We start from the raw sequence: 14,961 nt of genomic DNA on the forward strand, positions 1-14,961 counted from the left end.
CCATCCGGGACCTCTTAGCCTGATCTGGGATGCAAAACACACAATACCCTCAAAACGAAAAAAAAAAAAATCCCTCCCAAGAAATCAGATATAGAACAGGAAAAACCAAAAGAAGGAGAAATAACACTTGGCACATGGCAATGATGTTTGCACACCAACAGGTAGCTGTCGGGAAGCCTCGCTCCCCGTTTTCTGGATTACAGGCTTCAAACACAGAGCTGGGGAAAGATGCTTGAATACTGAGTAAGCAGAAGCGAATTGGAAGGGGAGAAATTAAAAGGAAGGACAGCAAAAAGAAAAGCAGAAAACAAAAGGGGGAATAAAGAAACAAAAGAAAACAAACCAGGCTTCCACCTTTGCCCTGCGTCAACGTCGCCCTACCTGCTTGAGCCATGGCCTGCTGCCGCTTGAAAGCCTCCATATCCACAGGGTTCGAGAGGCTGCCACCTGCCACCCGGCATGGGTCTATGAGACCGAAAACAAACCAACGAGAGAGTCTCATTCACACACAGAAAAACAGTACTGGTGACCTTAACTTAAGCTCGCCTGATTATGTCTAAGGTCACAATTCTGTCAAACCACTAAATGAAAGCACTATCATACTGAATGGTAACATTTTGGAAATGTTCTGAATGATTCCTTCTTCACATTTCTACCTGGAACTGCTGCGGAACAGAGAACGCTGCAGACACGTTGGGTGGGAGTTGTGTAGCTATAGCAACAGGAGTCACCGTCTGTCCATCCTTTCCAGTCACTACTTTCACCTGAGAGGTTGTCATAGAAACAGATGAAAGATACAAAGCAAGATAAATTAAAGCTGCAAGCAGCGATGAACGGGCCCTCGCACCCGGGCTCACCGGCAGTGAGTGGCTTTAGTAATAGGTGAACGGTGAGAAATATGCGTTTAAACTCATAAATATAAGTAGAACATATCAATGTTTATTCCATATATGTGCCAATCTTCCTGTTGCCAGCAGGTGGCGCTATCATTATAATGGAATATTGGCCTTCAGATGTGTTCAGGGCAGGACCCTTATCACACAAGTGAAGTTTGGGCAAGATCGGACATTTTATGCCTGAGTTATAACAACATCCTATTTCATGGCGAAACATCGAAATTTGTCAGGCCGCCATGGACACGCCCTTTAACGAAACCTCAAGATCTTCACAATTTAAGATCGCAAAAGGCTTTAGATTACACTGACCAAGTTGGGTGTTGATCTGAATAAATCTCTAGGAGGAGTTTGTTAAAGTACAACCCCTGAAAATGGCCAAAACAACACAAATTTTGCAGAGAAATTCTAAATAACTGACTTCCCTGTTGGGATTCGGATTTCGTACCAAGAGACTTTTTCATAGATATTGGTGTGTTACATGTGTGTACGATTTTTGAACATGTACGTGAAAACATAGCTCGAGGCGTATTCTGTTTAAAGTGAATACGCACTCCGTTGAAAGTGTATAGGTGGCGCTATCGAGCCATTTTGCCACACTCGATGGAATATTGGCCTTTCAGATCTGTTTAGGCCAGGACCCTTATCACACAAGTGAAGTTTGGGCAAGATCGGACATTTTATGCCTGAGTTATAACATGTTTTATTCCCATGGCGAGACCATCGAACTTCATCACGGCGCATGGACACACCTTTTAACAAAAACTCAAAGATCTTCACAACTAAACATCACACAGGTCTTTAGATTAGACTGACCACAAAAAAGACATTGATGTCATAAAATTTCTAGGAGTAGTTTGTCGCAGTGTAAAATATGTAACTTCCTGTTGCCAATAGGTGGCGCTATGACTATAACTGAATATTGGCATGTAGATCTGTTCAGGACAAGAGTCTTATCCAACATGTGAAGTTTGGGGCAGATTGGACATTGTATGTCTGAGTTACAGCAACTTCCTTTTTCATGGCGAAACATCGAAATTTGTCAGGCCGCCATGGACCCGCCCTTTAACGAAACCTCAAGTCCTTCGCAATTTATTATCGCAAAGGGCTTTAGATTACACTGACCAAGTTTGGTGTTGATCTGAATAAATCTCTAGGAGGAGTTCTTTAAAGTACAACCCCTGAAAATGGCAAGAACAACACCAATTTTGAAGGGAAAATTCAAAATAACCGACTTCCTGTTGGGATCCGGATTTCGTACCAAGAGACTTTTTGTAGGTATTGGAGTGTTACATGTGTGTACCAATTTTTGTACATGTACGTGAGACATAGCTCGAGGCAGACTCCGTTGAAAGTGTATAGGTGGCGCTATCGAGCCATTCTGCCACACCCGGTGGAATATTGGCCTGCAGATCTGTTCAGGTCAGGACTCTTATCACACATGTGAAGTTTGGGGAAGATCGGACATTTTATGCCTGAGTTATAACATCTTTTATTAACATGGCGAGACATCGAACTTCGCCATGGTGCCGTGGACACGCCTTTGAACGAAAACTCAAGATCTTCACAACTGAACATCGCACAGGCCTTTAGATTAGACTGACCACAAAAAATACATTGATGTCAAAAAATTTCTAAGAGTAGTTCATCACAGCGTAAAATATGACACTTCCTGTTGCCAATAGGTGGCGCTATGACTATAACTGAATATGCGCATGTCAATCTGTTCAGGTTCAGAGTTTCATCAAACATGTGAAGTTTGGGGCAGATTGGGACATTGTATGTGTGAGTTATAGCAACTTCATTTTTCGTGGCGAATCATCGAAATTCGCCAGGCCGCCACGGACACGCCCTGCAACGAAAACTCAAGATCTTCGCAATTTAACATCGCAAAGGTCTTTAGATTAGTCACACCAAATTTGGTGTTGATTTGAGGAAATCTCTAGGAGGAGTTAGTTAAAATACAACACATGGAAATGACCAAAATTACACAAAATTTGCTCATAATATTAAAAATAACCGACTTCCTGTTGGGTTTAGAATTTTGGTCCAAGAGTCTTTTTTGTAGGTATTGGTGTGTTACATATGTGTGCCAATTTTCGTGCATGTATGTGAAACATAGCTGGAAGGCTGTTGATTTTCTTAGTATAGGTGGCGCTGTCGAGCCATTTTTGCCACACCCTCTTCTGAATCCTATATCAGACGAAAATTTTCACCAGGTTTGACGCGTGTGCAAAGTTTTCATGACTTTTTGAGCATGTTAAAGCCCTCAAAAATGCGATTCATTCGGGAGAAGAAGAAGAAGAATAATAATAAATATAGCTGCAAGCAGCGATGGCGGGCTCAAGCCACCAGTGCCATCGCCACCCCGGTGGCATCAGGTAAACTGTGCCCAGCGGGCACATGCATTCACAATATCCCTCTGGCAGTGAGGTTTTAAAGGATATGGCAGTTAAAGGGTTAATCCGAATCATCTAGACTTTAAATCACATTCACAGAACAATATATATGTATAACTTTAGTAACACTTTACAATAAGATTCCATTCATAAACATTATGTTAACATGAACAATATTTATATAGCATTCATTCACGTCAGTTAATATTCCAAACTTAAACATTAAAACTTTGTTTTATTGTGATTTTTTTCCAAGCACATTTTACCAATTCCTAACCATATAAATCTTAATAACTACCATTATTTTTTATTTAATCATTTATGAGTGCTATACAATAGTCCAGGAAAGCTGGAAGAGAAAAACTCCTTATATTCATGTGTGCAGAATTATTAGGCATGTTTTCTTTTACAGATGAAATGCGCTAAAATAGACTTTTAACTCAAACTGTAAGGTCGAAAATTATACCCATTTGATATACCCATGAGAAATATCAAACACAAATGCAATACAGAAATGGATAAGTTAAGACTTGACCATTGTACAAAAAATACTGACTGGGTCATGAGGTCAGAAAAGAAGAAGAAAAAAGCAGGTCAAGAAGAACTGACAAAAAGAATTGCAAAATAATTAGTAATTAATGTGAAGATTAATTTTTAGTCAATTCTGCAAGACAGACTTTTCAGGAAAGGAGGTGGAATAAAAATGAGCTCCTAAATCTTAATCCTGGATTCTGGAAGATATATTCCTCAAACCATCGGACAAGAGGAGGTGGTGCTGGTCCTTCACGAGTCACTCTAATCTGTTCATAAAGCCTATATATAAAGACTTAATATATAGTATTTCACAATACTTCATGGTATTCTAATTAAATCATTTTTTGGAATCTTAAGTCTCTCAGAGCCTGACTCCGAGTAATTCTGGAGACTCGAGGAAAGTGGCAGTTCTGTAAAATGTTGGCGCTGGAGACTAAATGCACCCTGATAGTTTCACACCTAATTCACTTAACACACACACACACATTACCCACAGTGACAGTGGGACTGAGTGACATCAGATGTATGATAGTTTTTTTTAATTTTCTATCATCCATACAGTGTTGTATAGTCATGAAACTATGGTCATGAGACCAGTCATTCTGAGGAAATATGCCTCAGAATGACTGGTCTTCTATGTGTACATTTTTTTTTTTTAAGTGTTTAGAAGCTGCACTTTAAAAAAATAAAAAGACATTTACTGGTTCCTTTTTTACTATTATTTCAAAAAATCATCACGGCAAAACCATTCAAGCTATCCAAAATTCATTCACACCAGGGGCGATTCTAAGATTTTGATTTTAGGGGGGCTCAGCCCCCAATAAGGGTATGATTAAAAAATATTATTTGACTATTAGGGTAGGGTTGTATACTACTAACCTTATTGCAATCCACTATTCCATTGTATTCCCTGTATTTCATATATGGGAGTAGGAGTACTGACTGAGCCATATATAACACTGTAAAAAAAACTAATACAGTTTTTTAGATGTGACCAGTCACTGGAAAATTTTGAATTGGGAATGTAGATTTATTTATTTTTTTTACAATAAAGACTAACTGATTCAGTATTAGGACATTCATGTTTATCCTTTGATGATATCACTGCTTTTTCTTATGAAATGTACGTGGAAATCGGCAGAATATTAAAACAACATAAGGGTTCAATGACTGCAATGAATCTTGGGAACACAGTGGTATTGTGTGTGTGTGTGTGTGTGTGAGGCTGTCTGTTCTATTCTCACCTGACTGTTGCTCATTTGCAGACCTACTCCTGCACAACAAAAAAATTTTGTATATCCATCTACAATGAAATATAAATTATTATATTTTTTTATTATTATTATTATTATTATTATAAATTTTTAGCTTTTTAGCCTTTATAATCAACAATACGGTTGGTTATACATCAAGTCAGCCCCTGAAAATGTATTTCATTTCAAATCATTTAACTAACCAGCTAATATTCATTAAGAATATAGACAAAACATGTATTAATGTAATTGTCTATTGGCAATATGTTTAATCTGTTCTATATTTATTTCAATTTATTAAAAATAACACAATTATCAATTTGCCACTTCTATAACTCAATTACTTAAAAAAAAAAAAAATCACAGATCCCTTTACTCTTACTCTAATATATGTATCATGATACACTAATGATTCATTATTACTTAATACAAAATTATATTTAATAATAGAAAACAAAATATCTCCACATGATGTTTCTCTCTCTGTGCCATTTAGTGCTTTCAGACAATGATGTGTGTCTTTAATAATTTATTTTGCATGGCTGCATAATGTAATGCCGAAATACACAATAATATGTTTTCAATTTTAAAAAGTAAATTAAAATAAATCATGATCGTTTTCTAAAGTATGTTTTCATGGGTGTTAATCGCTTCATTTTTGTTGGAAGAAAAAACAACTGTCACACTGTGATAAAGGCTGAAGGTGAACGCAGCGAAGACGTACTGGTATTGGATGCGAGAACACACACACGCACACACACACACGCACGCACACACACACCTTGTACTCTCTGATGTTCGCTCTGCTCGGCGCCACTGTGGATTGAAAAACGCGCTGAATCCATGCAGACTCAGATCAGGGGAGGAGCCGGAACTTGATGCAGCTTGCCACCGTTTCAAATGAGTTTTTAAAGGGGACTGAAGCGATCACTAATTAATTAATCAAATAATTTTTTAGGGGGGCTGGGCATAAGTTTAGGGGGGCTGAAGCCCCCCTAAAAAGGGCCTAGCGACGCCCCTGATTCACACCTATTCTGTAAGATTAATTCTTTAAACAGTGGTAAAAGAGGATGTGGTGCTGAACCTTCAAGAGTCACTCAAAACGTTATCTGTCCATAAAGCCTATAAAGAATTATTCTTAATATACAGTTCAAAATACTTCAGCTTGTTATTCTAATTAAGTGAGGGTCATTTTATCAGTAAAATATATACAATTCATTTTTTTTGAAAGATTTCTATGAATGATTTAAATCATACTCGTTTCTACAATAATTATTTAAAAGTAATCCTATAGCTCCCTCTGGTGGCCATTATAGGTACTAAGAATTGCAAGCTTGATTTATAAGTTATGATAGTTTAAATTTTATGCTGGCTCTTGAAAGTGATAAAGCTATGAAACTTACTGTGCTTCCTTCAAATGATGACTTCTACGTATATAAAAAATTATGAATAGTTGGAATTAAACATTTCAAAGATATAGTAAAATAACTATTGTATTTTTTTATGTTACTTTAATAAATCGCTATGGCCACACCATTTAAGGTATCCTAAACCCATTCGCAATTTAACATCTTCAGTATATGGCTTCATGTTAAAACAGTTTGGTGTGAACTACTTGTGTCTTCTTGGAGGAGAATTAATTCATTTACAGGCTGAGTTTATCATAAATCCACAATAACATTTCTGAGTTCTGTATCAATCTGTGTTGTTGTTTGTTTATTTTTATTTTATTTATTTTTCATAGGAAGATAACTGACCCTTTACTCTCCTTTTTAATAAATGTGCTTATAAACCAAGAACAAGCTATTTATAGCTGTATTTATAAACTGCTTACTACTGACTATTAATATTGGGACAAGGCTTTATAAAGAATGAACTGACTATTTACTAATGAGTGCAGTTATTATAAAGTGTTATCAATGCATTTGCTAATGTTTACAAATTAGACATTATTTCACAGTGTTATCAAATCCCTTAAATGATTTGTAAGTGTTTTGTAATGATTTTATTGACCTACAAGCATTTGTGAAAGTTCTGCTTGCATTACAGCTTAGTCTTGATCTGTGAGCTGAACAGATTTACTGTTACATCCATGAGATTATGTAAATTCAAATAAATATCATGTCACAGGATGTCAGAGGTCAGTATCAAATTAATTTGAAATTATTATTTGCAGCACAAATAAGGTTTTTTAGGATTTTTAAAAATCCCTAAAACTGTCAAAAAAGGATAAGGCCTAAGATTTCTATGTGAGTGGCTAAATTTATTTGTTTTTATAACTATAATGCATAAACTATAAAATTATACAAAATGTATAAAAAAGTACAACAGTTATTCTTTTCCAATGTTTTTTATTTATTTAAACTTTTTTTTTTTTTTTTTTTTGGATTTACATTTTAAAAAATTAGCCTACGGCATTCATTCTAAACAGCTTGAATAAAACCTGTTAATATTTATTATAGACCACTGTAACAGTGTATAATCTAACAAACAAGTTTATTATGAAAATAAAAGTGTACACCAGATAAATTGGACGATAAAGAAATTGCTAACAATAGTATAATAGAGCATGTTTTAGGTTTTTAGGCGTTTAGATGCCGAAATGGACAAATCAAATGTAAAATAAAATGTAATTGATTTAATTAAATATAGATTAAGTCTTGTTAGAGCAAAATAATAAATAAATACGTACACATATTAAAAAAGCAGCCAAGATGAATGAGTTTAATTTTTTATATAGATTAAAATTGAAGACAGAAGCAGCTGGTATATGCGGTCACTTAATATTCAAATCCAGTAGATCCACTTCAGATTTATTTCTCAACAGTTTATGTTCACGTGGCTGTTTTCGTTTATATTCGCCAAGCAATTATGTATTTTGAAATAATCTTGTCCGTGATGTGTTCGTTCGTACGACGAAAGGCGGAATCCTGCAGCTCAAGAGATATGTTATTCTGCCAGTCGCGTTTTCAAGTAGTCTTGCACACTTAAACGGGTCACAAACACCTGCATTTAGCTCTTGTGTTATAATGGGTGTATTGTGTGCATTTATGGCAATATTTTATTTGAAAAAGCTCTTAAACAAGAATAAATTCGTTTGTTTTGAACTTGTGACACTGTAAGCGCTGATCGGAGGCGGTGATTTCAGATAGGCAGCCGCGAATATTTCATTTTCACACAAACAGTTCAAAAACATCTGAATTTAGCTCTTGGTGTGTTCTAATTGGTGAATTGTGTGATATCGCTTTAATATTTTATTTGTTAAAGCTATAAAACAAAAATAAACTCGTTTTTCTGAGCTCGTCATTCCACACGCTCCTGCTCAGAGCGTGATTCATCTCTCGTGTTTCTCACGTATCACTGACCACACATCAATTATTAATGAGCCCTGACCCGGTAATAATCATATATGTTGGTTTAGCTTGTCAGTGTGAATTAAATCCAAGTATTATTTTGTATTTTAACCGATTTAAAAATGAAACTAAAAGAGAGTCTCCTCCCTTTCAGTCGAATTTCCCTTTAAGGAATTGAACCTGTAGGGGCGCATTTTCTCTCAGACAATGTAAGTCTCAGCACATAATACTCAAACAGAGGGACAGAGTGAGATGAGATGTCTGACAGTTTTTTAATTTTCTGTTATCCATACAGTGTTGTAAAGTCGTGAAACTATCCATATTTACTCAGAATGACTTTTTTTTTGTATGAAAAAAGGTTTTGAAGTGTTTGGAATTTAAAAATGCAGGACAATTAATAATTCCATTTTTACTGTCATTTAAAAAAATCACCACGACAAAACCGTTCAAGCTATCCAAAATCCTTTGGCAATTTAAGTTGTTTAAAATGTTTTGGCATCATGTAGACAAAGTTTGGTGTGTATAGTGTTACTCTCCTCTGAGCAGTATGCATTAATTCACAGCTAAATGTAAAAAAAAATCCACATTCAAATCAAAATAGCTGACTTCCTGTTGATCGTAGCTGATGACTGTGAATTAGAAAGTTGTCCGTCTTGATAAGAACAATTTTTGTACCGAGTTTGGTGTCTGTAGCTAAAACTAACCCCCCCACTTTTGACAAAAGGTGGCGCTATAGAGTGCCTCTTCCACGCCCTCTTATGAACTTTTGCCAGTGTCTAGTTATCATAAATACTGATATGTGTTCTGAATTTCATGAAATTCTAAGTATGTTATATGCCTTAAAATCACCTGAGAAGTATTCAAGTTTGACATGTTGCCACGGCAACAATATTTTTAGATATCAATATCCCCCCAGCAGATTTATATCGGCTGTGTTTTAACATTATTCTGATGAAGTTTGAAGCAAATCGAGTAAAAATAAGATGCTGAATACAAAGCATTTTGAAAATGACACACTTCCTGCTGCCAGTTGGTGGCGCTATAACTTTGACTCCTAATAGTCACATATATGCGATCGACATCATACAATGAATAATCTGATGAAGTTTGATTAAAATCAGGAAATGTATGTGGATGGTATTAGACACTTCCTGTTTCTCATTTCTCGCCATAATTTCAACGCCTCGCCACGAGCAAACCGTTTGAGATATCAAAAATCCCCTGGCAATTTTTCATCCCCATTGTCTTGAGATCATGTTGACCGAGTTTGGCGGCAATCGAGTAAAAAACCTATGACAAGTATTTCAAATTCCAGAGCATATGCTTTTTACATAACTCTAAATAGCTGACTTCCTGTTGGGCGGAGCCTATAACATGCAATACGCAAGTTGTTCGGCACGATGAGATCTAAATGTGTACTGAGTTTCATATTAATATGTGCAAGTATGTGTGAGCTATACATCAACATTTATGACTGTGTTCCAGGGGGCGCTGTAGAGCCCCTGTGCCACGCCCAGGTCCCAGCCTCTGCAGGCTCCTTAAGGCCACAGATTCCAAAGTGTGCGCAAACTTTCAAGAGTTTTTGAGTATGTTAAGGACCCCAAAAGCCCCCACAACTTTGACGACAAATATGAATAATAAACCCCAAATAGCCAACTTCCTGTTGGGCGGAGCCTATGATATGCAATTCGAAAGTTGTTTGTATTGATGAGTTCTATATGTTTACCGAGTTTTGTGCATCTACGTGCAAGTATGTATGATATATGGCCCTCAGCATTCCAGGGGGCGCTGTAGAGCCCCTGTGCCACGCCCGTGTATCAGTCTCTGCCCGGCCCTAATGGCCGCAGGTTCCAATGTGTGTGCCAATTTTCAAGACTTTTTAAGCATGTTAAGGGCCCCAAAAGCCCCCGAAACCTTGAAGAAAAATAATAATAATAAATAATAATAATAATAATAATAATAATAACAAATAATCCTAAGGAAAACAATAGGGCTCTCGCCCTCCAGGCTTGAGCCCTAATAATAAACAAAGCAGATACAAGAGGGTCCTCGCACCTCGGTGCTCGGGCCCTAAAAAGATCTTGATATTTCCAAATGAAAAAGAGAGCAAGAGTTCCATACAAAGAAAAGTTTTTTGTAATGGGTCACAAAGGCATCTGTGACAAGATGATTTGTTCTAATCACTTAAAAATATATTGATTTATGAAGTTATATACATTTTGATTAAATTTTTTTTTTTTTTAAATTGGGAGGGGTTTTAAAGAAATTTAAATAAATTATTGGCTTTTTTTTTTTTTATATAAACATTTTTTTTTTTACCTCATCATTGATGACCTCAGACTGCTCTTCCTCCTCCTCTTCATCTTCAATGTCAAGATCATTTTGCCTCAGGTAGGTGAAGAGAGGCACACAGGGCTTTTTCTTGAAGGCAAGGTAGTCCATCATGTTTCCTTGCAGATGCTGCAGGAAAAAGAGCTCAATCAGGTACTCCTTGAACACATCCTTCAGACTCTCCATCTTCTTTGCATGATGCTCCAGACACTGCTTCCTCAACTGCGCCACTTCTGGATTTGAGGGTGCGATCTCCTCCAGCTTCTTCGGCTGCATCTTCTTCATGCTGGTGGGCGTCAGGGACTGGTTGGCGAGGCCTTGGGGAGGGTTGCTCCTGGATGGGCTGGATGGAGGGATGGTGGATGGGATCCCAAAAGAGGCCGTTGCCGGGGCCGCCACACCAGCCACAATGCCTTGCGCTGTCTTCTCAAAAATCATGGGGCGAGCTAATTGGCCTTGGATGATACTACTGATCTGAGGAGGCAGATTGGAGGTGGTGATGTGCCCAGGGCTGCCCAAGGTTGGGAGAGCAGCCCCTGCCGCAACAGGGCTCTGTGGCCCCAAATGGTGAATGGTCCCCCCGGTTTGGGAGTGTGGCTGGGACAGCCGTCTTTCTCTGGCAACCCCAGGTGTCCCAGGTGAGGTTAGCTGAACGGCTCCAGCTGTTGTCGGAGCCAGCTGAGCCAATCCTGTTCCATCCTGGTATACAAAATGACCACTTCCAGGTGGGCTGCTCAAGTTGATTTGCCTAACCATTATACCTGCCTCCACAAACCGCGTCGGGCTCTGACTGCACACTCCCAGAGCTGACCCAGGAGCGCTCGACCTGGGCACAGCCTGTATGGGGACAGGACTATGCTGGGTCGGACTTTGAGGCTGCATTGTCTGGGGCAAGGGTGATGTCACCACGTAAGACGAAGACGGTTCGAACCTCCACTGCTGGGGCTGATGCTGAAAGCTAGGGGATCCTGGGCTCTGGAGAGGAAGAGGGGTCAGGGTGATCTGCTGGTTCCCAGAAACCATTGGTCCCACGTTCTGTAAAGTGATGTTCATGTTCTGGCCTGTGACTGGACTCCGGCTCATGATGATTTGGTAATTGGGAGACTGGGGTGCAGAGGGACTGGCGGACGGAGCAAAAGATGTCACCGGTGACTGGGGGTGATTGGCATTTGCCGCCTGTTGTTGGGTAACCGCCATGGGCTGGTGCTGTTGTTGTTGGGACTGCTGTGGTGGTTGTTGCTGCTGCTGTTGGTCTTCTGCCTCAGATCCAGTGAAGGACTTGGATCTCTGAAGGTTCCTCTGCACTTTTGGTGGGCCTCCTCCATGGTGCATTGCGTGGCACTTCAACAGTTTAAAAGACACTCTGTGGGGAGACAACAGTGCAAGATTTCTACCAAGCAAATATATTTAAGTTAGACAAAGATATAGAAATTCTTACTAAACCTCAATGGAAAAAGTAATTAATAATTTGTAGAGACAGGCCAATATATATCTCAGGCGAATTAAAGGAACAGTATACACAATTTTTTTTTACCTACTCTTATGTCGTTTCAAACAGGAATAACTTATCTTCAAATCACAAATGAAGATATTTTTAATGAAACCTGAGATACTTCTGTCGCTCCATTGAAAGTCCACTGTTCCAAAACTATCTTTAAATATGGTGCGGAAGCCTAGGCAACTATGAAGTTCGTTCTCACAGGTCATGCAAGCATGTTTAAGTTTCTGTTTACCATATTTGATGTGCTCTATGTATAGGCTATGCATTGACAAATGTTTATATCTGAATAAAATCTTTAAGTAAATAAATTCATCATCATAAAACGACTATGGATTACTTTTTACAATGTCTTTATAAACTTTTTGATTCATGAAAGACTTTCATCGTCATTTTGGGCCTCATTTATCAATTTAATATAGAAACGAGCACAGATCCATGCGCACAAATCAGTTTAGGACAGAGTTCAAGTGTGATTCATGAAAAAATTGTATTCTGCCAGTCTCATTGTATGAATGATCGCACATTGACAAATGATAAAATGACGTGAGATTTGATGGTTGCCACCCCTTATGTCCATATTGATAAATATTGATATGTTTTACATTGAAACGTTGAAATTTTCGTATGTTCGTTTTGTAAATGAGACCCATAATGGACCATGTAATAAGCTTAAAGCTGCAGTCTGTAACTATTTTTGGTAAAAATGATCCAAAAATGTATATTTGAGCAAGTACATGACCAGCGAGTGTTCAAAACTATCTCCTTACTTCAGCGTGATTCACAATGGTTAGCTTATAATAATATTTTCTTATTTGAGTTTTACGTGTAGGTTTTCATAGGAAAAGTTTGCAAATTTGAGCATGGACGTCTGTAAACATAAAGAAATTGTCCTGGCTTTTAGGCTATTGCATGTGAGGATCCTGCAGGTGACGGATCATGCATAGCCTTTTCTCAAAGAAGCAAGAATAATTAAATGAATCATTTTGATGGCAGATTGTATTCCAGAAAGGAGTGTTAACACTAGAATACAGTACAGACTGCAGCTTTAAGTGTTATTACCTCCTTCTGTCAGTTAAGAAATCTACAAACAGCCTTGTCAATACATTCGTTTTTTTTCAATAAACTATTTTTGTTCAAAAATCTAAATATTGATGTTTAAATATTTTTATTACTCTATCACTCATCCAAGGTGATTTACAGTGTACTTATTACAAGGACAATGGATTGATCGTAGAAACTACTCAAATCTATTCCTATCTAAAGCAACAACATCACAATATTCACAATTCAACGTAAAACAAATATCTATACAGTATACTGACAATTTATCAAACAAATATCAACTTGATTGTTTATATATTGTAGCAACATGTAAATATATTATCCCCTGCACAAATCTTCCAAATGCGACTACAAGGCATGAAGATATTAAAATATGATAAACAATAACATCTGTTTTTAAACAATGACCTGGCCCTTCAGTATAATCAATACTGTATCGATTAGCTATAGACCATCATCTAACTACTCTCCACCTCTCGCAGAAATGTACCAAGGTAACAAAGGATTCAGCTAAAACATTACAATTACAACAGGTGCTGTCATTACATTAAATGTTTTTTTTGCCACTGTCAACAAAAAATAAAATAAAAAATGAAAAAACGTAATAGAAAAAACGCTGACAGTTTCCTACTGTGTTTGAATCAGACCCCGTGTTAACTTCTTAAGATTTTACACAAGTAATTATGGTATTTTGGGGGGGTAAATAAGTTACCTTGATACTTTTTGAAAGCAGTAACCCCACTGTGGAATTGACAACCCGGTGTTTACTCTCTGCTCTAACGGCTGACTGACACAGTGAGCCTCAGCCTGCTAACGTTACTGCTAACAAACCCACCCACTCTCCGCTTATCAACACATAGCTATTCCTATCCAGTGAACACACCTTTAACACATCTATGTGTATGCTTTAAGTGTATGTAGAGGTGTAGTATATGCAAACATACACAGAAGAATATGTTTGAGTTTCCGCTTGCGGAGCATTAGCTCGCCTGCTAAACACAAACATCAACACGCGCCACTTACTGTAAAATCACCGTCCTGCGCTCCGACCATCCACTGGAGCTCTATCTTGAGCCTGATTGACAAAACACCAGTGTTTCCACTCTCACAAACACAACTCTCAATTAAACCGTTATAGGCGTCTGAAATATATTTCTCTGTGAAACATAGCGATAGACCGATTTTTTTTTTATCTTTCTTCTCTGAATACCCGGAAACACTCGACTCCGAGCGTGACGTTGACTTGACTGACGGGCTCTTGCCCAATCGCGTCATAGAAAGAAAGCGTAACGTATGTGTGAGGGCGGGGCTACCGTAGGTTTTGCTTCCCTTCGTTTTTTTTTTGTTTTTTTTCTTTTTTACTGTCTATGGGTTTTCTTGCAGCGCTACAGAACGAGTTACTAGTTTGCATGATTGATTATGAGAATGTATTAATTATGCGCAATTATGTGTAATTAATCCATATGAAGTAGCCCTAACACACATATTTAATGCCTTAAAATCTTGGCAAAGTAAAATCTTTTAACGTTTCCACTATTATTACAGGGATTTTTTTTTTTTAGTTAATTCTAGGCCCACAATTCCAGTTACTGTTTATAGACAAGAATTTTCATAGCATATTTTGAAATTACTCAA

The 14,961-nt window shown here is 37.6% G+C and overlaps 1 protein-coding gene across 1 annotated transcript; it reads right to left on the reverse strand.

Annotated features, from left to right (window-relative positions):
- Nucleotides 1-381: 381 nt before the first annotated feature.
- Nucleotides 382-14,533, reverse strand: LOC113074412 (E1A-binding protein p400-like; the record flags this gene model as incomplete). The annotated part of the gene is made up of 4 exons (XM_026247241.1): nt 14,350-14,533; nt 10,752-12,126; nt 657-764; nt 382-465 (listed from the first exon to the last, which is right to left on the reverse strand). Coding segments are annotated over exons 2-4 (1,536 nt in total), but the record flags the coding sequence as incomplete, so codon positions are not given.
- Between the last annotated feature and the right edge of the window lie 428 nt (nt 14,534-14,961).

This window comes from Carassius auratus, unplaced genomic scaffold (genome assembly GCF_003368295.1).
Source record: "Carassius auratus strain Wakin unplaced genomic scaffold, ASM336829v1 scaf_tig00014568, whole genome shotgun sequence".
Classification (NCBI taxonomy): Eukaryota; Metazoa; Chordata; class Actinopteri; order Cypriniformes; family Cyprinidae; genus Carassius; species Carassius auratus.